Here is a 23,720-nt window from a genome sequence, read left to right as displayed (position 1 = left end):
GAACAAATGTATTGCAAATGTATGACAATGTTTAGCAAATTTATATATTGTGACACTAGAAAGCTTAGTCGTTTCTACAAATATAATAAGAGCTACAAACTGTTTGTACTTTAGAAATTCTTGTTCTATTCTCAATGAGAGATTGCTGAAATTTGTTTTTTCCAAATAGCTTATGTATTCTATTCTGCGGCATAATGAATCCGCTATTGAAAATTGGTTATATTGTTTGGTGGCAGTTGAGTTAATCTACCTTTTAAGTTGCATATTAGATCGGCGCTGAACCAGAGCCATTTTCAACCATGAGGATAAGCATCAATCACAAGTTTTAAAAAACTTTTTATCAGCAAAAACATGCAACTGGGTTTTCAAGAAATATTTTAAAATTAGTTAATATTATTATTAGTTTGATACAACAAAGGTACAAACAACTAAAACAACAGAAGATATAAAGAAATTTTTTTTTCAATCACAAAAACTGTACCACTGGTGGTACCGTTACATTTTGCACACTGCTTTTGCTAAATGCACACATTCATAAGTTGTGCATTTAGCAAAAGCAGTTTCAGTTATAGATTTCCGAAATCAAGTTGCAGCCAAACTATTCATGATACCCCTATTCCATCTAAATCATATGTCTAATTGCAGTTTATGCCAGCTAGAAAAGAAACAAAAACTTCACAGAGATTTTGAATGTAAAAAGAATGGTACAGCAAAAACAATGGCGTAAACTCACCCTTCTCATTATGCAGCTTATATATTTCGCTATCAGCGTGAGTTTGCTTTAAAAACATGTTGTATCTATACTAGTTAGTGCTAATGACAAGCATCGGATTAAAGTAGGAGAACCTTTATGTCCAGTAGCATCGGCCGAGCGAGGTCGCCAGGTGTTTGTTTATGGAAAAACGTTGTTTCAAGTTAGTGATCAAGAGCTATTTTCTCCAATCAGACATGCCATTGAATTAGCAAATCTTATATCCGAGGCTGCTAAATTAAAGTCAATTTTGTTTATCTATTCTGATGGTCGTCCTGAACACGGAGTGACCTACATGAGTGTTAATTTATCTATGATTTCCCTTTTTTATATCTTGATCTTGACTATTTGTGTGCTGCTCGCACTGCTTCTTATGCTGAACGAGTAATGTCAACCTTGAATATGGGTCTTCAATCAGTTAGTGTTGCACGTAATATAATGGTTGACAGTAGTAAAGAGGCTATAAAAAGTTGTAATAGTGTTGCAAAAATAAGAATAATTAAAGAAAAGCATAATCTTCGCGAAGATATATTGGACTCACTAGAAGTGAACATCTGAGTAAAATAACTAAAAGATTACAGTTAAAAGAAGTTTAATGTTATGCATTCAGCTTCTGAAGAACTTAAAAATAAAGTGTGGAGTTGTTTGAATAGATTAGATTCTGAGTTTAATCTAAGCTAGTGAAAAAATTTGTCTGAACTGTTTGACACCAATTTTTAAACAACTTTTAACTCATTGTTGCCATCAACGTCACTATTTCTTTGAAGTGAAAAAGTGCGGTAATCCAGAATGTAAAATCTGTTGCAGGTTGAGGCTGTCTACTGAAGAATTATCTAAGATCAAATTATTTCCACACCCTAAAATGAAAGATGATGGTCCAAATCTTTTGAGAATATTCGTGGGACAGAAACTTCTGAAAATGATGGACCTTCACTAAAGAAAGGTAAAGGCATTCTCTTCCTTTCTATGTCAGTGTACAATATGCCAAGAATAATGGCACGATGCTGTGTTGTGATGAGTGTGTTATATGGAGAATAATCTATGCTTCACGAAAACTTAAAACCGATAAGAGGAAACTGCTTGAATTTACTCTAGATGGTCGGTGTTTTTTTTGTGGTTCCTTACTGCAAGATGCAGAACTGCCTGAAGGTTTGCAAAATGTGGTGTTTGATCGATCAATGATTGTGGTGAACCAGTTGAACTTTTGTACTACTCAGCTAACTATTTTGACATTTTTTTTTATTTTTCAGCAGACCTACCAATAGCAACACAAAAAAAAGACTATTTTCCTCAATGTGACGAATGCTGTTCTCAGTATTGCATATGTGTTTTTTGTGAGCATTATTGTATTACAGTATTGGTTATACAGATTATAATCATATTTTATAGAGAATATTACAATAATACTTTTATCTCTTTGTTATCTTTATGCTTAGAAGAGCAAGGAAGACGTTTTAAATGTATTCTGCTTTTTTTTACAAGGTCTTAAAAATAAGAAGTTTTATTTTGTATTAAAACATTGTTTCAAATTTGCACCACATAATTTTATGAAAATTTCATGCTAGAGGTCAATTGTAGTTATAGTTAAAGAAATTATGAAATGACAATATTTATAAAATATTCAAGAAAATTCATAATTTAAAAGGATGTGGTGTAAGTCAAGGCCAAGGACTTAATTTTTGAACTTAAGGCAAGTCCAAGGACTGACAACTCTGAAAAAAGTATAAGAACATAAAAAGTTAAAAAAAACACGCAGTATTAGTCCGAGTGACAAGCCTCGTCGAGTCTTCATGGTGCTTATTATAATAAAATAAAAACAACCTTATTGTGTACAAATAAGTCTTACGTATACGACCTAGATCAATACACATTACTTACTCGACCTAGATTATTCTAAGTCGAGTATGCAATACGATCAAAACATCTATATAGGCTCGTCAGGTCTAAATCAGATCTGTTTGAATTCTTATTCTTCACTGATTGTTATACCTGATGAGCTTTACAGCTTGTTATCCTTTACTCAACCTAGATTATTCTAGGTCGAAAACGCAACACAATCAAAACATCTATATAGGCTCATCTTATTATGCCATCTCATCGTCTTATTATACCAGGTTTATTATACTTATAGTATTGTTTTTGAACCTTATCGCTAAAAATCAATCTGCTGCAATCCTGACCTTTATAAGTATAAATGGTATGAGCCAGTTATATTCTTTATGGCTCATTTTAAAAGCCCTTTTGGTTATATATTTCTAAGGTATCTACATTATAATAAATCCACATTTTTAAAGTTTGATTAATAATTTTTAGTACTAGCAAATATTTAACGAAAATTTATAATAAAAGTAAAGCTATCTTAACACCAAGCACTTGGACATTAAAGTTTATTTTGTTGTTTGGATATATAAAGGGTTTTATTTATGAAAAAAAAGAGGAGAATAATTTTGTTCACCATATTTCTAACATCCGGCCCACTGTTCACTGGTCGAAAAAATAATCCTAGAACCTAACAGTTTACATATCTATAAAGAAAAAAATGTAAAAAAAAGAATAATGAAGCATGTAAATTTGCCGCCCGTCCACATACTTTACAGTTATTTTTTAGGACGGGAAACAACTTTGCGATTTAAAGTGGCCTTATCAATGAAAAACCTTATTATAAGATAATCTTATGATAACTATTCCGTAAACTATAGGTATAAATTAGAGTTAACTATATTCCATGCCTATATATTATAAAAAGAATTTTAACGTCATGATGATCAATTTTAACGTCTGAATCGCAGAAAGCATGAAACTCCGAGTAATGTTACAAATTTAAATGTACTTCATTATTATTCTAATATAACATCCCAGTTAACAATAGTATATGGGTCATATATCGGACCCATGTGGGCTGTTTTATGGGCCCTATGTAGGAAGCCTATCTGAGACCCATAAAAATTTGTCCGCGGTTTATCAATGGGTCCTATAAGGGCTAGTCCATATAATTAGCCCATATTGGACCCAACAACTCCTATGTTTTTATTTTATTTTTCTTAACAGAGTTTTTCATGGTTGGCCCATATTGGACCCAACAAACTCCTATTTTCTTTTATTTACTTTGACCCATACATAATTTTTTATGGTTACTACTTTTTTGGACTTAATAAACTCCAATTTTCTTTTCTTAACTTTATTAGACTTTTATTTTATTTTATGACCTATATGGCGTATTCGATGGTTAGCCCATATTGGACCCAAAAAACTCCCTTTTTTTAGGACCTATATTGAACTTTTTTAAATTTATATATATTAGATAAAAACAATAACAATATGCTGAGTATAATATATATTTCCTATTAATGTAAATATTATATTATACAAAAAAAGTTATAAATAAATTAGAGCTTGTTAGACTGTTTTCTTGCTTCGCCACGCTTAGCTCTATTACCATCACGATCGCGAGCACCAATAAGCCATTTTGCAAGGGACATTTCGAAATCTTTCATCGTACATCCCCGTAAGCAAGCCCACTTAGAGCCGATTGTTGGCAACCTCATATGGGTCCTAAGTGCGTCTGATGTTTGGTTTATTTGCGGGACCAATACGGACAAACACAATTAATAAATAGTGAGCACAACTTTACGGGACCCGTCTGGTTTTGATATGGGCTTCCTATATATAAATTTAGAAGTGGGCAAGTCCACATAGGGCCTATTATGGGCTGACTCATATAGGTCATAAGTGTATTTGATAGTTGGTTTATTTATGGGACAAACACAACAATTATGTGGGCAAACACAACAAAAAATATGTTAAAAAGCAAGATAATAAAACTCTACTGGACCCGTCTAGTTTTAACGTGGGCTTATCTATGTTTAAAATTTAAAAATAATTGACATAGAGGCAGATATGAAAAAGGTCAAATTGAAAAATTAAAAATGGCTAATCGTCTCGTGAATTTAGAGTTTATGAATCATAAAATGATGTTATTGATGATGTTAGGTTATTTTTATTTTGTTGTGTTTTATTTAAAACATAACAATTTCTTTAAGGTATAATGCCTCAATGCAGTTTTAGTATTAATAACGATCATTTAAGAAATTGCTTTATTAAGATTATCTTTTATAAATAAATTTATAAAAGTAAATTTATCACAATGATAAATTTACTTTTTGATGTGTCATTGTTTAATGTTAATAACTTTCGTGAATGGCATTATTTATAATGTTCTATTGCATTAATATATTAATGCAATACAATTTTGTGCTTTTAAGAAACATAAGTACTCTTTTTTAGAAAAAAATTATTTTTATAACATGGAAAGATGTTCCAGAACTCAGCGTCGTAAAGTACAAAAAATTGTAAGCACACTGCTAACTAATTTAAGTCAAGATAATTTAATGAATGAAGAAGTGATATTAAACAATGGGATTGAAATTATATCTACACATGGTTCACATGTATCTTGTAATTGGGGTGATGAAATAACGGAAATCGAATTGCCACAAAATGCATGTACAGAAATTCCATCATATGGAACTTGTTCAACTTTAAATAATGATTTTGTCTACAATGAATTATCAGAATTTAGCAATGATTCTGATAATGAGTCAATTTCAAGTTCATTGAGCAGTGATGACTACAATATACAAGAAGAACTTCGACAATGGATAACAGAATTCAATGTTTCACATAGGGCTGTTAATGCTTTGTTAAAAATATTTCAAAATGTGGGCGTTCATGTTCCGAAAGATGCTAGAACTTTATTAAAAACACCATCTAGTGTTGTACAAAAAGTAGTTGCAGGCGATGTGTAATATCATGTTGGAGTTGAAAATGCCATTAGAAAGCTCCTACAAACAAAGAAGTTGCCTGCTGATTGTGTAAATTTAAAATTAAATATTAATATTGATGGTCTACCAATTTATCTTAATTCAAATGTGCAGCTATGGCCTATTTTAGGGTCCATAATTAAAGTATCTTTGAGTGATGTTTTTATTATTGGACTCTATTCAGGTATAGCAAAAGCATTTTCACCATATGCTTATTTAAACGATTTTGTTACAGAAATGAAACAACTGGGTGTTGATGGTATAAACATCTTAGATAAACACTATGCAGTAAGTATAAATGCTGTTATTTGTGATGCACCTGCCAGAGCCTTTATAAAATGCATTAAAAGGCATTGCGGCTATAATGCTTGTAAGCGTTGCACGCAAGGTGTGTATTGTTAAAATAAAGTGATTTTCCCAATTTTAGATGCACCTTTAAGAACTGATGAAGATTTTCTTTCACAAAAGGATGAAGAACATCATACTCCAAATATGGAATCTCCGCTTACTGAACTTAATATTGGGATGGTTTCTCATTTCCCTTTCGATTATATGCACCTAGTTTGCCTTGGTGTGGTTCGCAGAATGATATGTTTATGGATTAAGGGTGAATTTCAATGTAGGCAATCATCTAACACTATTAGCATAATATCAGCAAATTTGTGTTCATTAAGAGAAGCAATGCCTAGTGATTTTTGTAGGCGACCGAGATCTTTATTTGAATTTCGAAAGTGGAAAGCTACCGAGCTTCGACAGTTTTTGTTATATTCTGGAGCAGTTGTACTTCGCAATATTTTGCCACAACACATGTATCAAAACTTTTTGACACTTTCCATATTCATGATACTTTTGTTGTGTCCAAGATATGCTGCATATCAACACTATCACGGTTATGCAGAAAAGTCGTTGATAAATTTTTTTCAAAACTTCTGTATAATATATGGTGATGATCAACTGGTGCACAATTTTCACACATTAATTCTTTTTGTTCAAAACTGGAGAATACATGGACTATAAGATAATATTTCAGCTTTTTTCCTTCAAAAATAAATTAGGTATTATTAAAATAAACTCATTCGTAAACCACATAATCCGATTGCTCAAATTATTAAACGTTGTAAAGAGAAGACATTTGCTGCACTGCAAAATAGAAAGTCAATGTCTGTTTAACAAGGAGCTGCTAAACTTTTACAAAGAAAACATTCAACAGGTATGATGCCTCCAAATTTGCCTTCATGATATTATCAACAATATAAAAACTACAATGGAAAAAAGTATTTTGTTTCAATTTCTTTACGCGACAGTTGTTTTAAAATTCATGGGATATTATCTTTTGTCAAAAATATAATTCTATCAAATAATAATGAAATTCTTGTTGTTTACAATTCTGTTGCGGAATGCAGTTCCTTTTTTGATTATCCACTCGAGTCGTCTCTATTGGAAATAGTTGTTGTAAAAAAAATTTCCTGTCTTTTAAGGTATGCCAATATATTAGATCTTGAAAAAAAGTTTATCATCATGCCTTTAGATAATAGCAGCTATTTAGCTATACCATTGTTGCATCAGAAGTAAGTAATGCAAAAATTTGATTGAAACTTTGACTCTTAATGCAGTCAATAAATTTATTGAATATGTTGTTAATAGATTTGTATTTTTTTTTCTATGTATTATACAATTAAATTTTTTTTTTTGTATATAAATGTAAATTTGAAAAAAAGTTATTATCTTATTTTTGGTGTATATAAAATCAAATTAACATAAATGATAAAAAAAATACTGAAGTTTTAAAATTTAGTTATATAGCTTTTGTGTCAAATTTTGGTATAAAAACATTATGGTTGAATATTTATTCAACCACATCAATTTGAGTAGATCATTTGAACATTTAAACCAATTTTAAAAACAGCAAAATTATTGTTTAGTGGTTTCACCTTCTATTTTTTTATACTAATGGTTTAACGTTTAATTTAAATTTGTTTAAATTTAACAATACTTTTAGTTTAAAAAGTAACGTTATTACATACTTATCTATAAACAATTTTGTATTTCGTTCAAATATTTTACTTCAAAAAACTTAGTTATGGCTTATGCTGTAATAGAATTTTGTGAGACAAATCAAGTAGAAGTTATTTCTACAAATTGGTTTGTTTTAGACCAAGAAGAATTTTGTTTGTGGCCACCAAAAAAATTATCAACAAAAGCGCAAAAGATGGCAAAAAATAGAGTGGCACCTGATGCTCAATGGGATGAGTTCGAAATTCGTGTCTTGGGAAAAGCTGGTATGGGACATTGTTATTGTTTTGTGAATTTTGCCAATGTTTTTTATAAAAGTTGGCAATTTTTTGAATTATTTAGAATCCCCAATATTAGATCAGTTAATGCCATGACCAGGCCAATAAATATTTTGTACGTCTTTATCATTATTTTAACTTATTTAGCAACTTACACAAGAGCAAGAAAAAAGCTACAACATGCAGAAGATACTTCTGATTTAAATTTTACGGAACAGGAGGCTGAAGAAAAAGATGTACCTATTAGGCAAAAAAGGTAATAATAAAAGTACTGTCTGCTCAATAATTTTACTAGTGTTGAGTGTATTGGTGTTTAGTTTTATAATTTTTAATTGAATAATTTCAAATGTTTTCAAACTATTCTAGAAAATATTTGGTGATAATTACATTTATTGTTTAGGATTGCAACTAGAAAAATTTCATCAGATTTTGAATCTGAAATAGTATTTGAAAATGACATTGATTATTTTCCTCTTAAGAAAAAAAAATTAGCTGGGAAAACTCAACTTAGTGCCACAACTCAAATTCTTCCCCCTTCATTTTCTGTGCCATTTTCTGTTACGGCATCAAATTCACCAACATTGATAACAACTTTACCCATTATGCCAATATCTTATGAAACACCATTTTCATCTCTTGAAGTAGCAGCATTGATGACACCGACCCAGTGTACTCAATTATCAAACACAACAACAGGTTGTATGTCAAGGACGGTAACAACAACATCACCAGTTTCAAATATTGGTGAGTTACATAATTTAAAAAATTTGATGTTTAGTTTTATAATTTTGGATGCGTACCTTGCATATTTTTTAATGTACTTAATCTCAAGCTGAATCAGTTGTTAGTAATTTGATTTTTATTATTTATGGTGTTATAGTTCAGTTAGCACTATTTTAGATGTTGTTACAGTGCAAAACATTGGGAGTGCATTATCTTGCAATAATATATCTAGTAAGTGATTATTGATTGTTGATTATTTGTTTTTTTTCAGATTAAATGACTATAAATGTGATAATGTAAGTAATTATTTACACTTTTCCAAGATCAAACAATGCATGGATTGGTGGTACAGTTGCTGAAAGTGTGTGTGGATATTCAGCAAACCCAGGCTATCCACACCAACATGCTAAATGCTATGCTTAGTCAAGGCAATGTAATGGTGCAACCTTCACGGTTACCAGACGGGATAATATTTCCAATGGACACCATGAAAGCTTTTGATGCAATTGAAATGAAGCTTAAAGATATCAACATTGCAAACATAATTGTAAGATAATACTTATGACTTAGGACATATTAGTTTAATGTACAGTTCAATATAAAATAGGAAAGCAATATAGATAAGTAGAAGCAACTATTTATATATATTTCTTTCCTATTTTATGATGAACTTTATTTAAGCTTTATTAATTTTAGCATAATATTTTTAGTCTATCGTATTTAAATATTGCAATACCAGTATTCTGGTGTTTAGTAAATATCATGTATCATTCATATATACTGTATATGCATTTTTGCTATTATATAATAAATTTTCAATTTTTATATTGTTTAAGATAATCTTTTTTAAATTATCTTAATATGTTTGATTAAATTTTGAAGGTTAACTTTCTAGCCGGTATCGGAGGGAGAAAAGTCGACGAAGCTATTCGCCGTATGATGCAGCAGTTGTTAAACAATAACTTAGCTCTGCAATTTAATTGTCAGCGAGGGCAGTCAAAAAGAGTGTTAAAGGGTACTGAGCTATTTCAAGTGATTTATAGTGATTATTCATAGTTTTAAATAAATTTTGGTAATATTTTTCTGCTATTTTGTCAGATATTAAATATAATTGAACATAAGTAAATTTTGTTTGGTTAGTATTAAAAATTGTGCACTCTGTTGTTATGTTTAGTAAAAACCCTTATGGTTTAGATTTTCAAAGACGATAATAATATTGTGTATTTAAGATTCATTAACTATTGGAAATGTATTATTTTTTATAGAAGCCTTAAAGCTTAACAACCTGACGTCGACATGTACGATGAAAGATTTCGAAATGTCCCTTGCAAAATGGCTTATTGGTGCTCGCGATCGAGATGGTAATAGAGCTAAGCGTGGCGAAGCAAGAAAACAGTCTAACAAGCTCTAATTTATTTATAACTTTTTTTGTATAATATAATATTTACATTAATAGGAAATATATATTATACTCAGCATATTTAATTTTAAGCAGCATATATAAATTTAAAAAAGTTCAATATAGGTCCCAAAAAAGGGAGTTTATTGGGTCCAATATGGGCTAACCATCGAATACGCCATTAGGTCATAAAATAAAATAAAAGTATAATAAAAGAAAATAGGAGTTTATTGAGTCCAATATGGGCTAACCATAAAAAATTATGTATGGGTCAAAGTAAATAAAATAAAATAGGAGTTTGTTGGGTCCAATATGGGCCAACCATGAAAAACTCTGTTAAGAAAAACAAAACAAAAACATAGGAGTTTGTTAGGTCCAATATGGGCTAATTATATGGACTAGCCCATATAGGACCCATTGATAAACCGCGGACAAATTTTTATGGGTCTCAGATAGGCTTCCTACATAGGGCCCATAAAACAGCCCACATAGGTCCGATATATGACCCATGTACTATTGTTAACTGGGATGTCGACGTCAGGATGTTAAGCTTTAAAGCTTCTATAAAAAATAATACATTTCCAATAGTTAATGAATCTTAAATACACAATATTATTATCGTCTTTGAAAATCTAAACCATAAGGGTTTTTATAAACATAACAACAGAGTGCACAACTTTTAATACTAACCAAACAAAATTTACTTATGTTCAATTGTATTTAATATCTGACAAAATAGCAGAAAAATACTACCAAAATTTATTTAAAACTATGAATAATCACTATAAATCACTTGAAATAGCTCAGTACCCTTTAACACTCTTTTGACTGCCCTCGCTGACAATTAAATTGCAGAGCTAAGTTATTGTTTAACAACTGCTGCATCATACGGCGAATAGCTTCGTCGACTTTTCTCCCTCCGATACCGGCTAGAAAGTTAACCTTCAAACTTTGATCAAACATATTAAGATAATCTAAAAAAGATTATCTTAAATATAAAAATTGAAAATTTATTATACAATAGCAAAAATGCATATACAGTATATTTACTAAACACCAGAATACTGGTATTGCAATATTTAAATACGATAGACTAAAAATATTATTCTAAAATTAATAAAGCTTAAATAAAGTTCATCATAAAATAGGAAAGAAATATATATAAATAGTTGCTTCTACTTATCTATATTGCTTTCCTATTTTATATTGAACTGTACATTAAACTAATATGTCCTAAGTCATAAGTATTATCTTACAATTATGTTTGCAATGTTGATATCTTTTAGCTTCATTTCAATTGCATCAAAAGCTTCCATGGTGTCCATTGGAAATATTATCCCGTCTGGTAACCGTGAAGGTTGCACCATTACATTGCCTTGACTAGGCATAGCATTTAGCATGTTGGTGTGGATAGCCTGGGTTTGCTGAATATCCACACACACTTTCAGCAACTGTACCACCAATCCATGCATTGTTTGATCTTGAAAAAGTGTAAATAATTACTTACATTATCATATATATAGTCATTTAATCTGAAAAAAACCAAATAATCAACAATCAATAATCACTTACTAGATATAATATTGCAAGATAATGCACTCCCATTGTTTAGTACTGTTACAACATCTAAAATAGTGCTAACTGAACTATAACACCATAAATAATAAAAATCAAATTACTAACAACTGATTCAGCTTGAGATCAAGTACATTAAAAAATATGCAAGGTACGCATCCAAAATTAAAAAACTAAACATCAAGTTTTTTAAATTATGTAACTCACCAATATTTGAAACTGAACTATAACACCATAAATAATAAAAATCAAATTACTAACAACTGATTCAGCTTGAGATCAAGTACATTAAAAAATATGCAAGGTACGCATCCAAAATTAAAAAACTAAACATTGAGTTTTTTAAATTATGTAACTCACCAATATTTGAAACTGGTGATGTTGTTATTACCATCCTTGACATACAACCTGTTGTCGTGTTTGATAATTGAGTACACTGGGTTGGTGTCATCAATGCTGCTACTTCAAGAGATGAAAATGGTGTTTCATAAGATATTGGGTATATACATAATGGGTAAAGTTGTTAACAATGTTGGTGAATTTGACGCTGTAACAGAAAATGGCACAAAAAATGAAGGGGGAAGAATTTGAGTTGTGGCACTAAGTTGAGTTTTCCCAGCTAATTTTTTATTCTCAAGAGGAAAATAATCAATGTCATTTTCTAATACTATTTCAGATTCAAAATCTGATGAAATTTTTCTAGTTGCAATCCTAAACAATAAATGTAATTATCACCAAATATTTTCTAGAATAGTTTGAAAACATTTGAAATTATTCAATTAAAAATTATAAAACTAAACACCAATACACTCAACACTAGAACAATTATTGTACTTCTGCATGTTGTAGCTTTTCTCTTGCTCTTGTGTAAGTTGCTAAATAAGTTAAAATAATGATTAAGACGTATAAAATATTTATTGGCCTGGTCATGACATTAACTGATCTAATATTGGGGATTCTAAATAATTCAAAAATTTGCTAAATATTATAAACAACATTGGCAATAATTACAAAACAATAACAATGTCCCATACCAGCTTTTCCCAAGACACGAATTTGGAACTCAACCCATCGAGCATCAGGTGCCACTCTAATTTTTGCCATCTTTTGCGCTTTTGTTGATAATTTTTTTGGTGGCCACAAACAAAATTCTTCTTGGTCAGAAACAAACCAATTTGTAGAAATAACCTCTACTTGATTTGTCTCACAAAATTCTATTACAGCATAAGCCATAACTAAGTTTTTTGAAGTAAAATATTTGAACGAAATACAAAATTGTTTATAGATAAGTATGTAATAACGTTACTTTTTAAACTAAAAGTATTGTTAAATTTAAACAAATTTAAATTAAACGTTAAACCATTAGTATAAAAAAATAGAAGGTGAAACCACTAAACAATAATTTTGCTGTTTTTAAAATTGGTTTAAATGTTCAAATGATCTACTCAAATTGATGTGGTTGAATAAATATTCAACCATAATGTTTTTATACCAAAATTTGACACAAAGCTATATAACTAAATTTTAAAACTTAAGTATTTTTTTATCATTTATGTTAATTTGATTTTATATACACCAAAAATAAGATAATAACTTTTTTTCAAATTTACATTTATATACAAAAAAAAAATTAAATTGTATAATACATAGACAAAAAAATACAAATCTATTAACAACATATTATGCTAAAGTACAAAAAATTGTGCTAACAATTTTTTGTACTTTACGACGCTGAGTTCTGGAACATCTTTCCATGTTATAAAAATAATTTTTTTCTAAAAAAGTACTTATGTTTCTTAAAAGCACAAAATTGTATTGCATTAATATATTAATGCAATAGAACATTATAAATAATGCCATTCACGGAAGTTATTAACAGGAAACAATGACACATCACAAAGTAAATTTATCATTATGATTTAAGATAATCTTAATAAAGCAATTTCTTAAATGATCGTTATTATTAATAATAACGATCAGTGCAACCTCAATGCAGTTTTAGTATTAATAATATTAATACTAAAACTGCATTGAGGCATTATACCTTAAAGAAATTGTTATGTTTTAAATAAAACACAACAAAACAAAAATAACCTAACATCATCAATAATATCATTTTATGATTCATAAACTCACGAGGCGATTAGCCATTTTTAATTTTTCAATTTGACCTTTTTCATATCTGCCTCTATGTCAATTATTTTCAAATTTTAAACATAGATAAGCCCACGTTAAAACTAGACGGGTCCAGTAGAGTTGTATTATCTTGCTTTTTAACATATTTTTTGTTGTGTTTGCCCACATTGGTCCCATAAATAAACCAACTATCAAACACACTTATGACCTATATGAGTCAGCCCATAATAGGCCCTATGTGGACTTGCCTACTTCTAAATTTATATATAGGAAGCCCATATCAAAACCAGGCGAGTCCCGCAAAGTTGTGCTCACTATTTATTAATTGTGTTTGTCCATATTGGTCTCGCAAATAAACCAAACATCAGACGCACTTAGGACCCAAGTGAGGTTGCCAACAATCGGCTCTAAGTGGGCTTGCTTACGGGGATTTGCTCTACTTGTGTATTGAGCACTCTTTACCGAAAAATTACTTTTATTACAAGTATATAAATGTATATATATATATATATATATATATATATATATATATATATTTATATATATATATATATATATATATATATATATATATATATATATATATATATATATATATATATATATATATATATATATATATGAATTTTTATAAAATAAAGTTCTAAATTTTCCTGAATATTTTTAAATAAAACTTTTTAAAAAAAAATCATATTGTATACATACCTATTGATGGAGACTATAATTGAAAATGAGAATAAAAAACATAATGAAAATATTAGAATTTGATAAATATTCAAAACAGATTGTGGAACTATAATTATACAACTTGTTAATTTAGCATTATAATTATTAATGATTTTTTTCTCCTAAAGACTTTTTTCAGACAAAGTAGTGAAGTTACTTTTCCAAATTTATTTTTATACAAAAGGTTTAACTATCAAAAGATGTTTTTATAGTATACTGGCATGGGTTATAGTTAACTCTAATCCATGTCTATAATTTACGGAATATTTATCATAAGATAATCTTATAATAAGGTTTTTCATTGATAGTTCTACAAAGGAGGTTAAGGTTTTAGCAATAAATTGTAAAGTTTGATAGTAAAAAATTTTATTGCATTTTACATTTTAATTAAATTAGAACACATATGAAGGGTTTAGTGCTAAAAGTACTTGAGTCACAAAGTAAATGTTTTGAGAAAATCTACTTTGATCAGCCATTTTAAATCCTTGTTTTGAAGTGTTATATCTCTGATCAAACTAAATTTTCTCAAAACATTAATTTTGTGACTTAAGTACTTTTAGCACTAAGCCCTTCATATATAAAAAACATTCTGTTAACCGACTTTTAGAAATAGTTCTACCGTCAGCTGTTTATTTATGATATTTATTGAATTTTGGTATTTATCCTTTGTTTTATATATTTTTTAAGTTTTAAAGCAGCTAACTTTAAAGCATTTATAAACAACTTATATATTTTTTAGATACTTATTAGTAACTAATATTATATTATATTTAAATTTTACAGTGTTGTATAGCATATATACTATACTATACATAATATATATATTTAATTCAAATTATCTTTAAAGTGTTGGCATTTTTAAAACTTCAACAAACTTGACCTGAATAAACTGTATAAAATTAGCTATAATATATCAAGATTTTGAATAAATTATATGCATCTTTGTACAACGTCTAAAACTTTTGCAAATAATAAATAGACATACACACATCAATAATATATCTACATACATCTTAACTCTACATAATTTTGCGTGCATTTGTATTACGGTAAATTAATTTCAAAATGAGATGATTAATGTGGCGTTAATAGTTTATTCGCTCAGTTCACCGTTTTATCAACGTCGACATTATATCACTTTATCAACGTTGGCAAAATAAAACCTTAGAATTGCGAATAAATCAACACTTTATAAACACAATGTTTAATAATATTTAAGAGAATAAAGCTACTTTTTATCATTTTTTGGCACGTTTCAACTAAAACAAGTCTTCATTACAGACACTTCGCAACGTTTTTAAAGCATCAATTTGTTAACGCTTATTCAACGTTGTTTTTAAAGAAGTTATGTTTTGTTAGAATTTAAATGCTCAAAGTTAAAAATGTAACGTTTAAAACGCAATTTACTTTCAACGTTGAAAAAGCGCAAAATTTGTATTGATTTTAAAGTGACATTTTTGCGTACCTTTTTTTCTACGTGTTTTATTATTAAGCTCAATTACGTTACAATTTAAATGCTCATATAACGTTTCAGTTTACCGCGATTTAGTGTACAAAAATATACGTCGATTTAACTGTTTCTTTGTAATTAATTTTACCTATTAATTTATAATTAAAACTGAAGATGCTAGTATCAAAAATCTAGCGAAAATTTCTTAGATTAAATAAAAAAATTAGTATTGAGAGAGTTCGTATCCATTGATGTTCATATGTTAAACTAATTCAACTCTCATACAAAATGTCAAAATTTAAATATATTTTATATATATATATATATATATATATATATATATATATATATATATATATATATATATATATATATATATATATAATAATAATGATAATAACAATAATAATAATAATAATAATCAATAGCAATATAAATCATAATAATATCTTAAAGGTTTACAAAAACCTCTGCACTACAAAAGACAATCTGATGGAAATCTTCAAGGTCATTTTGTTTTTTACAAAGAAAAATTACATCGTTATTGTTTTTGTTTTGTTGTTATGCAGTATTTGGCATTTTACAGTTAACAATAACATCTCAAAATTTCCTGGTTTCAAAGTTTTTAAAAATTTGACTTTTCAATGTCCTAGTAACAAAACTGATATTAAAAATTGTAAAATAAATATAACAATGAACTCACCTGGTTCTAAATGTTATGTTTTTATCGAATCTTTAAACTCGTGTAATATTTCAAAACATTATGGCGGAGACTTTTGGTGGATGAAAATAATTGGCCCTACGTCTTTTAATGTACCGTTAATCGATGGCAATAATGGATTTTACTATCAAGAATTCTTTTTAAAGCTGGAAGGAGTTTATGTAGTAAGTTTGATGCTTGAATTTAGCAATTATGACGGACTAAAAGATCCTCCAAAAGACTGGTTTAAAAAAGGTAAAAAAATCTACTCTTATGTTTATTAACTACTGTTTTCAAACATTTAAATAATCTGTAAATTAAGATGCATGAATGAAAATCTGACTTTTCTCCTTAACACCTGTTACTTACATTAGTAGTAGTAGTAGTAGTAGTAGTAGTAGTAGTAGTAGTAGTAGTAGTAGTAGTAGTAGTAGTAGTAGTAGTAGTAGTAGTAGTAGATGCTGTAGCCGCCCGAAGACGACGAGTGTGTGTATTAATAACACACTTAGACAACCGTGTCAGTATTAATTTTATTTAAAAGGAGCCAATTGTCTAATTGTGCTTTAAAACTCTTTACTGATTTTGCATTGACTACATCTTTAGGTAGTTTATTCCATGGTTTTGTTATTCTGTTAGTAAAGAATGAGTGTCTTAAGTTGCACTTTGTTTTTTCGCGTTCAAACCTGACACCGTTTCCTCTAGATAATTGAAAAGCATTAGGCTTGAAACCGTTTAAAAAGTCCACATTTTCAATCTTATTTAATAACTTATAAGTCTGGATCAAATCTCCACGAAGTCTGCGTTCACATAATGGGCTGAGGCCAAGTATCTCCAGTCTTTCCTCGTATTTCATTTTTGCCAGAGTCGGATTGAGTCTCGTAGCCCTGTGTTGAACTTTCTCGAGCAGTTCTATTTCTCCTTTAAGCTGAGGGGACCACACTGGAACCGCGAATTCAATTATTGGGCGAACAAACGTCACGTATAAGACTTTAAGAGTCTGCACATCCAGTTTCACAAATGTGTTTTTAATCATTCCCAGCATTTTATTTGCCTTCGAGCTGCAAGATATAATTTGCTGTCTCCATTTCATGTTTGCTGAGAATAATACGCCTAGATCTGAATAGTAGTTTTTCCTAGGACAACATTATCCATAGAATAATCGTGTTTTGGATTGTTACTTCCATAATGTATTATTTCGCATTTTTCTTTATTGAATTTCACTAACCATTCTTTAGACCAGTCTCAAGCACTGTTTATATCTCGTTGAAGACTGTTTATTTTCTCTATTGAGTTCACATCGATCATTATTTTGGTGTCATCTGCATCGAGCTTGGCTACATTTTGTATTCTATCCGGCAGGTCATTTATGAACAAAACAAACGATATCGGGCCAATTACCGATCCCTGCGGAACTCCGCCGTAGATATCGCGCCAGCTCGAAACAGTATCACCGTTGACTACGCGTTGCTTTCTATCTTTTAAAAATTCCTCTAACCACTTTAGCAGCTTTCCTGTAATTCCATACGCTTTTAATTTTAAAACGAGTCTTTTGTGCGGCACTGTGTCGAAAGCTTTCGCAAAGTCTAAATAAACCACATCTACCGGACGATTCAGTGCGATATTTTCTGTTAAATAATCCATAGTTTCCATGAGATTTGTCGTGCATGATCTAGATTTAACAAATCCATGTTGACACTTCGATAAAAGTTTATTGTTCGTAAAATGTGCCAAAAGTGAGTCTTTTATTATGCTCTCCAGAATTTTACGCGGCACAGAAGTCAGTGATCCTGGTCGATAATTATTCGCTTCTAGCTTACTGCCTTTGTTCTTAAAGATTGGGGTAATGTTCGCAAATTTCCATTGCTTAGGTAATTCGCTCTTATCAATCGAAGACATAAATATCAATGTGATTGGCATTGCTAGTCCTTCAGCGCAATTTTTTAAAATGATAGTACTCAATTGATCAACTCCACATGATTTCTCAATGGATAATTTGCTTAATCTTGTTACTACGTCACTGTAATTAATTGCACTCTCGTCAAAATCTAAATATTTACCCCCACATCTCGATCCGAATTCTGGTAATACTTGGTCGCCTCTCAAGTGAAAGAGTTTTGAAAATTTTCGTTCAAAATGTCAACAATCTCACTAGTCGTATTTGTAACATTTCCTTCGACGTTTTTTATCGCTTTAATTGAGCTCTTTACATTTTGTTAATCGTTCACATATTTAAATAGTATCTTCTTGTTTCTAATCAATTTGTAGACCAGTTCGCGTTCGTATTTTTTTCTGGCTTTTCTCGTTTCAATTTTAACTGTTTTACACAATGCTTTGTATTCGTTTACCATATTTTTGTTTTTCCGATTTGTGCAACAGTTTAAATGTCTCATTCGTCTTTTGTTCTTCACAAGTTCTTTTAGTTCATTGTCAATCCAAAAAATTCTTTTACGAGTCCTGTTTTTCGAGCTGTGACACGGTATATATTTTTGAAAAGCTTCATTAACATAAAAAATGAGCGTGTCGTACATCTCCTGGACATTAATTGCATCAAAAATGTTTACCCAGTCTGTATTTGTAAAAAATTTGTTCATTCCTGCGAAGTCAGCTTTTTTTAAAATATATTTCCGATTGCTAGCTACAGTTTTTGTCTCATGGTGATTGAGTGCATATTTAAATCAAATTACAAGATGTCCTTTGCTTATATTCCCTAATACCGCATTTGTCTCAACTTGAAATAATCTTTGTTCGTTTACTGTGAACATTAAATCCAATGTATTCTCGTACGTTGATTCGTTTAGTTGAAAAGTAGGTATCGCGACGTGCTGAATTAGAAATTCGTCGTTTATTATTTCCGAGAAATGATGTTCTATCGAATGTTCACTGGAATTTATTGTATGAACTGCTCCATCTGACCATTCAATTTTCGGAAAATTAAAGTCACCCATTATTAAAAGATCTTTAAAACCCCGTTTGTCCACATATTCTCTTGCAGTTCTGAAAACATTTCTGAACAGTTCCATATCTACCACATCGTTTGGTCGGTATATGCATCCTACCATATTTATTTACCATAATTTATTACCATAAATATTTGTCGTTCTCGAAAACTAGTACAGTCCAGATTTGTTCTAAGTCAGTCGTCAATAGCCATTTTTCATTTACTTCATAAGACGTTATTTCGCTATTCACGTAAATACAAACACCTCCGCCCACGCGGCCATCTTTTCTGTCGCTACGATATAAGCAAAAATTTTCCACACACGTAACTGAAGTTTCACTAAACCATGTTTCCGTTACTCCGATTATGTTTGGTTCATTCAGGTGACACAATACTTTAAATTCCTCAAACTTGTTGTTTAGTGAAGTGGCGTTCAAATATATACAGGATAAATACGATAAATTTTCGCTTTTTTTCGCTTTCATTTTTTTTTCTCTATAATTGTTTTTTAAATCGCAATCTCGTTTCCACGAATCGCATATCAAAAGGGCGAGTTGGCGTCAAGCTTTGAATTTAAGTCGTTTCGTTTCTTCCTCAACTCAAAGTCCTGTAGTCTCTCGGCCTCTGTCAAGTCTGGGCATATATAGATTTCTTTAAAATCTTGCTTTTCTGTTAGCTTTTTTGACGCGAGTAAGAGAGGATTTCTTTCGCCTTCGGATAACTCGAGTAGAATCGGGCCTGGTTTGGCAGCGTTTTTTGATTTGAATCTCCTTAAATGTATCGGTTTAAAATTTTCTTTTCCTATTGTTTTTAGTAAATCCTCAATTGCTTTCTTGTCTTCTTCAATTTTATCTTTGCTCTTCGTTTTGCTCGACTCTTTAATTCCATATATAATGACGTTCTTTTCGCGTTTCTTTCGCTCCTCCTGCTCATTAATTGCTGCGTTAACTACAACTAGTTGTTCTTTCGATTTTTTTGCGTTTCGCGACACCACATTAACCCAATCATTTCTAATGTTCACTGTTGAAATCACAGCATTTGTTGTTTTGTCCTCCAGCGTTTTAACTCTTTTCTCCAATTCCACAATTTGATTATCTTTCACAACAATCGCTGTTTCAAGAACAGATATTCTCTTGATTAGCGCTTCTATTTCCGTCTTGGTTACCATTTTTTGTTTGTTGTGACGGTATCCAAGCAGCCAATTTTGTTTTTATTTTTTACGATATTTGTTGTTAATTGAGATAAGATTTAAATTGTCGCTCGGGAGTATATACTTCAGAGTTGATACGGTTGGTTGAATATATTAATATGTGATATTAGATTAAATAAAGCTAAGTTGAAACTAAATTTATAACTTGAGTTTACCAGTTCTGTTAAAAATCACAGCGTGAAAGCAGAAAAGTATACCAAAACCAGTAGACCAGTATTAGTAACCGATAAATCTGCTCCAAACGGTGAAAACAATATACAAAGTATTTTGTATACATATACCAAAAAACTGAACAACTTTATTAAGCTCCAATAACACGTCCAATAAAATTATATTTACATTATTATGTTTTTTTTAAATAAAACTTTTTTAATTTATTGAAATGTAATTTGTTTATTATAAACGCTTCCATTAGTACAAGTTATAAACATGTGTTCTGTTTAAACTTAAAATTTTTATTTAAAATGATATGAGTTCAGGAATATTTTGAATGGCTTATGATAACTGGTTAAAAAGAAAGGAGATAGCAAAAAAAAAGTTTTTTGTCGTTTTGAGTTCTTTTATATGAAGTTCTTAACAATAAGCCTTGTCTGATTCTATTTTATGGTTAAATAGTTTTGAAGTTATCATCAAAAATATGTAGAAAGTTCATAATTTAAACACTTTATTAAAAAAGGTAAAAAAAAAAATTTGAAAATTTTAACTATGACTACCGAATGACTACCGAATATTTTACTATTCGGTAGATTGAACTTCGTGTGTGGCAGTAAAACTATAACTAATGTTGAATATACAACATATTAGTGTTGGATATATCAAATTTTAATAAGTATGGATATCTGTCATTGTAGGTAGCAAGATATCTAATTATTTCAGCAGTTTTAAATAACAACATGTTTTTTCAGCAATATTAAAAATAATAATAGTAATAATAATAATGATAACAATAATAAAAATAACAATAATAACAACAACAACAAAAATAATAATAATATTTATAAACAATTAATTTGTTATCATCCGGTTGTTTAACATTCTCTATGTTTTCTGTTTCATATTTATTAAAAACTTTATGAGAATATTTTCAGACCAGATAATCAGTTGCATAATTAGTTAAAAAATTTATTTTTCAACTAATTATGCAACTAGTTATAATTATATAATTTTTAAGAATTATTTTTAATTTTTTTATGTTTATTCATTTTGTTTTGTATTTATGTAAAAACTTATTAAATTATAAAACTATCGACTATACAGCTATCGAATCAGTATATATTTTTACAATGAAAAAAAAAAACTGAAAAAAAACTGGGGCCAAGTAGAAAACTTTTTATATTATTATCTTTTGTAAAATAAAAAAATTAAAAACAAAAGTTTACAACTTCTTATATTAAAATAATATTAATGTATAAATGTAAATTTAAAAAATTTAAAAAAAAACTAAAGAATGAAATTTATAATACAAACTGAAGCTTTTACAACTGAAATAGGGTAATAATAGGTAATAAAACATAGGTAATAATAATAATAGTAATAAATATAGGTAATAATAGGTAATAAATTTATAAAATTTTACAACTGAAATAGGGTAATAATAACTAAAACAATTTTTTGTAATTAAAAAATTTGAGAAAATTAAAGACATTTAAGAGAATTAAATTCATTTATTTGTTTTTTCTGAACAGAATTAAAACAAACAAACAAAAACAACAATAAAAGCATATCATTAAATAACGTTTTAAACAGTCACAAAAATATTTTTTATATATAAAAAAAAAAAAAAATTTATATATAAAAAAAGTCAAACCAGCAAGTCGAATCAGCAGCAGCAAGAGCTAACAAAAAACTTGGTAGACTAAAGAAAATATTTAGAAGTCGTGGACCATGGGCGCCCGCAGGATTTTTTGATGTTTCGTATAGGTCACTTCACACATTGTGCAATCTTTCAAACTATATTATGTTTATACCTATGCTAAGTGAGGAGGCCTTGCAAAAATTTGGGCTAACGGTTGCCTGGGAACAAAAAAGCCCTAAAACGTTTGCCCCCTGTCCAAACGTGAGGGCACTAATGTAGTAAAATTTACTATCGTAAACTAAAAGTTTACTATCGTAAACTAAATTTAAATCTATCGACAGATTTTATATTTCTTAGGAAAAAGTTGTAAATTACAAAAGTTATGACCATGCAAAATTTACCCCCTCCTCATGGGGGGGGGGGGGTGGTTGTAAGATTTGCAAAGTCATAACTTTTGTAATTTACAACATTTTTCTCCGAAATTTAAAACCTGTAAATAAATACCGCTAAAAGATTTTCTAAAACACACTCTTAAAAAGCTATGTGGCATACAAAACATAATGCTAAGGAATTAACTAAACTGACGTTTAGATGCAAGGCTGGTTTTAATGGAGCTACAGGATATAGTGTTTACAAACAGGTAAGTTAAAATGAAAATAGTGACGAATGAAGACTGCCTGTTGATTATTTGCATAGTACCTTTAGAACACAGTAGACTTTATAATAATAAAGACGTTGTAATATTATTGATCCAGAATGTGCGGCTAATAGATTAAAAATAAAAAAAATACATTTTTATATAAAAAGATAATAAATAGGGTAGGGTGGGGCAAGATGTTCCCCTTAACAAACTTTTGCGTATAACGGGTGATGCGGAAGTTATCGGACAAAATAAAAACGTCAATAACTTATTTATAAATAAAAAAACAAACTAATATTATATTTTTTTTAAATAAAGCATTTATCTTTTAATAAAAATATATTATTATTTATATGAAAAAACACCACCATCTGCAATTGATCTCAATTCTGCTCTGTAAAAAGTTTAAATCAATTTCTTGTAGTTTTAATTTAGTTTAATGCGATCAATCAAAATTTGCTCTGTTGAAGCTTACCAATTTCCCTCGAAAACCTTCTATGCCAAATGTCCCCAAAAATTTTCAATTGGTGCTTGAGGTGTTTTGGCACATGCTGATTGGTGCTTAT

The 23,720-nt window shown here is 29.4% G+C and overlaps 3 protein-coding genes across 5 annotated transcripts in view; 2 read left to right on the top strand and 1 right to left on the bottom strand.

Annotated features, from left to right (window-relative positions):
- The first annotated feature begins 7,594 nt into the window (after window positions 1-7,594).
- Window positions 7,595-10,061, top strand: LOC136090751 (uncharacterized). 2 transcript variants are annotated; one of them, XR_010643692.1, is made up of 7 exons: window positions 7,595-7,850; window positions 8,010-8,118; window positions 8,263-8,606; window positions 8,763-8,816; window positions 8,909-9,132; window positions 9,481-9,627; window positions 9,851-10,061. XR_010643692.1 is itself a non-coding variant. In XM_065817635.1 (7 exons), exons 1-7 carry the CDS (start codon window positions 7,652-7,654, stop codon window positions 9,994-9,996), a joined length of 1,236 nt encoding a protein of 411 aa, XP_065673707.1. In that variant the 5' UTR covers window positions 7,601-7,651; the 3' UTR covers window positions 9,997-10,061. The 2 variants fall into 2 exon arrangements, 1 of the variants encoding a protein (XP_065673707.1); XM_065817635.1 differs by having other exon boundaries at window positions 7,601-7,850; window positions 9,468-9,627.
- Window positions 9,951-12,913, bottom strand: LOC136090752 (uncharacterized). 2 transcript variants are annotated; one of them, XM_065817638.1, is made up of 6 exons: window positions 12,594-12,913; window positions 12,394-12,434; window positions 11,920-12,270; window positions 11,557-11,610; window positions 11,241-11,464; window positions 9,951-10,958 (listed from the first exon to the last, which is right to left on the bottom strand). In XM_065817638.1, exons 3-6 carry the CDS (start codon window positions 12,008-12,010, stop codon window positions 10,929-10,931), a joined length of 399 nt encoding a protein of 132 aa, XP_065673710.1. In that variant the 5' UTR covers window positions 12,011-12,270; window positions 12,394-12,434; window positions 12,594-12,913; the 3' UTR covers window positions 9,951-10,928. The 2 variants fall into 2 exon arrangements, with proteins under 2 accessions (XP_065673710.1, XP_065673708.1); XM_065817636.1 differs by having other exon boundaries at window positions 11,920-12,434.
- Window positions 12,914-16,303: 3,390 nt separating this feature from the next.
- Window positions 16,304-23,720, top strand: part of LOC136091195 (uncharacterized) — a 42,494-nt gene continuing 35,077 nt past the window's right edge. The window contains exon 1 of the mRNA XM_065818221.1: window positions 16,304-16,826. Within this exon, the coding sequence (XP_065674293.1) occupies window positions 16,364-16,826 (463 nt within the window). The 5' untranslated portion in view covers window positions 16,304-16,363. The remainder of the gene's footprint in view (window positions 16,827-23,720) is intronic.

This window comes from Hydra vulgaris, chromosome 14 (assembly GCF_038396675.1).
Source record: "Hydra vulgaris chromosome 14, alternate assembly HydraT2T_AEP".
NCBI classification, from domain to species: Eukaryota; Metazoa; Cnidaria; class Hydrozoa; order Anthoathecata; family Hydridae; genus Hydra; species Hydra vulgaris.
The sequence above is the reverse complement of the archived record's forward strand: the minus strand, read 5'-3'. Positions and strand labels throughout refer to the sequence as shown.

Excerpts from the sequence above, each read along its gene's own strand:
- LOC136090751 (XM_065817635.1), top strand. The coding sequence starts at position 7,652 with ATGGCTTATGCTGTAATAGAATTTTGTGAGACAAATCAAGTAGAAGTT. Across the intron at positions 8,817-8,908 it reads ATCTTGCAATAATATATCTA|ATCAAACAATGCATGGATTG; the intron begins GTAAGTGATTAT and ends CACTTTTCCAAG. Across the intron at positions 9,133-9,467 it reads TCAACATTGCAAACATAATT|GTTAACTTTCTAGCCGGTAT; the intron begins GTAAGATAATAC and ends TAAATTTTGAAG.
- LOC136090752 (XM_065817636.1), bottom strand. The coding sequence starts at position 12,010 with ATGACACCAACCCAGTGTACTCAATTATCAAACACGACAACAGGTTGT. Across the intron at positions 11,465-11,556 it reads ATCTTGCAATATTATATCTA|ATCAAACAATGCATGGATTG; the intron begins GTAAGTGATTAT and ends CACTTTTTCAAG. Across the intron at positions 10,959-11,240 it reads TCAACATTGCAAACATAATT|ATTATCTTAATATGTTTGAT; the intron begins GTAAGATAATAC and ends AATCTTTTTTAG.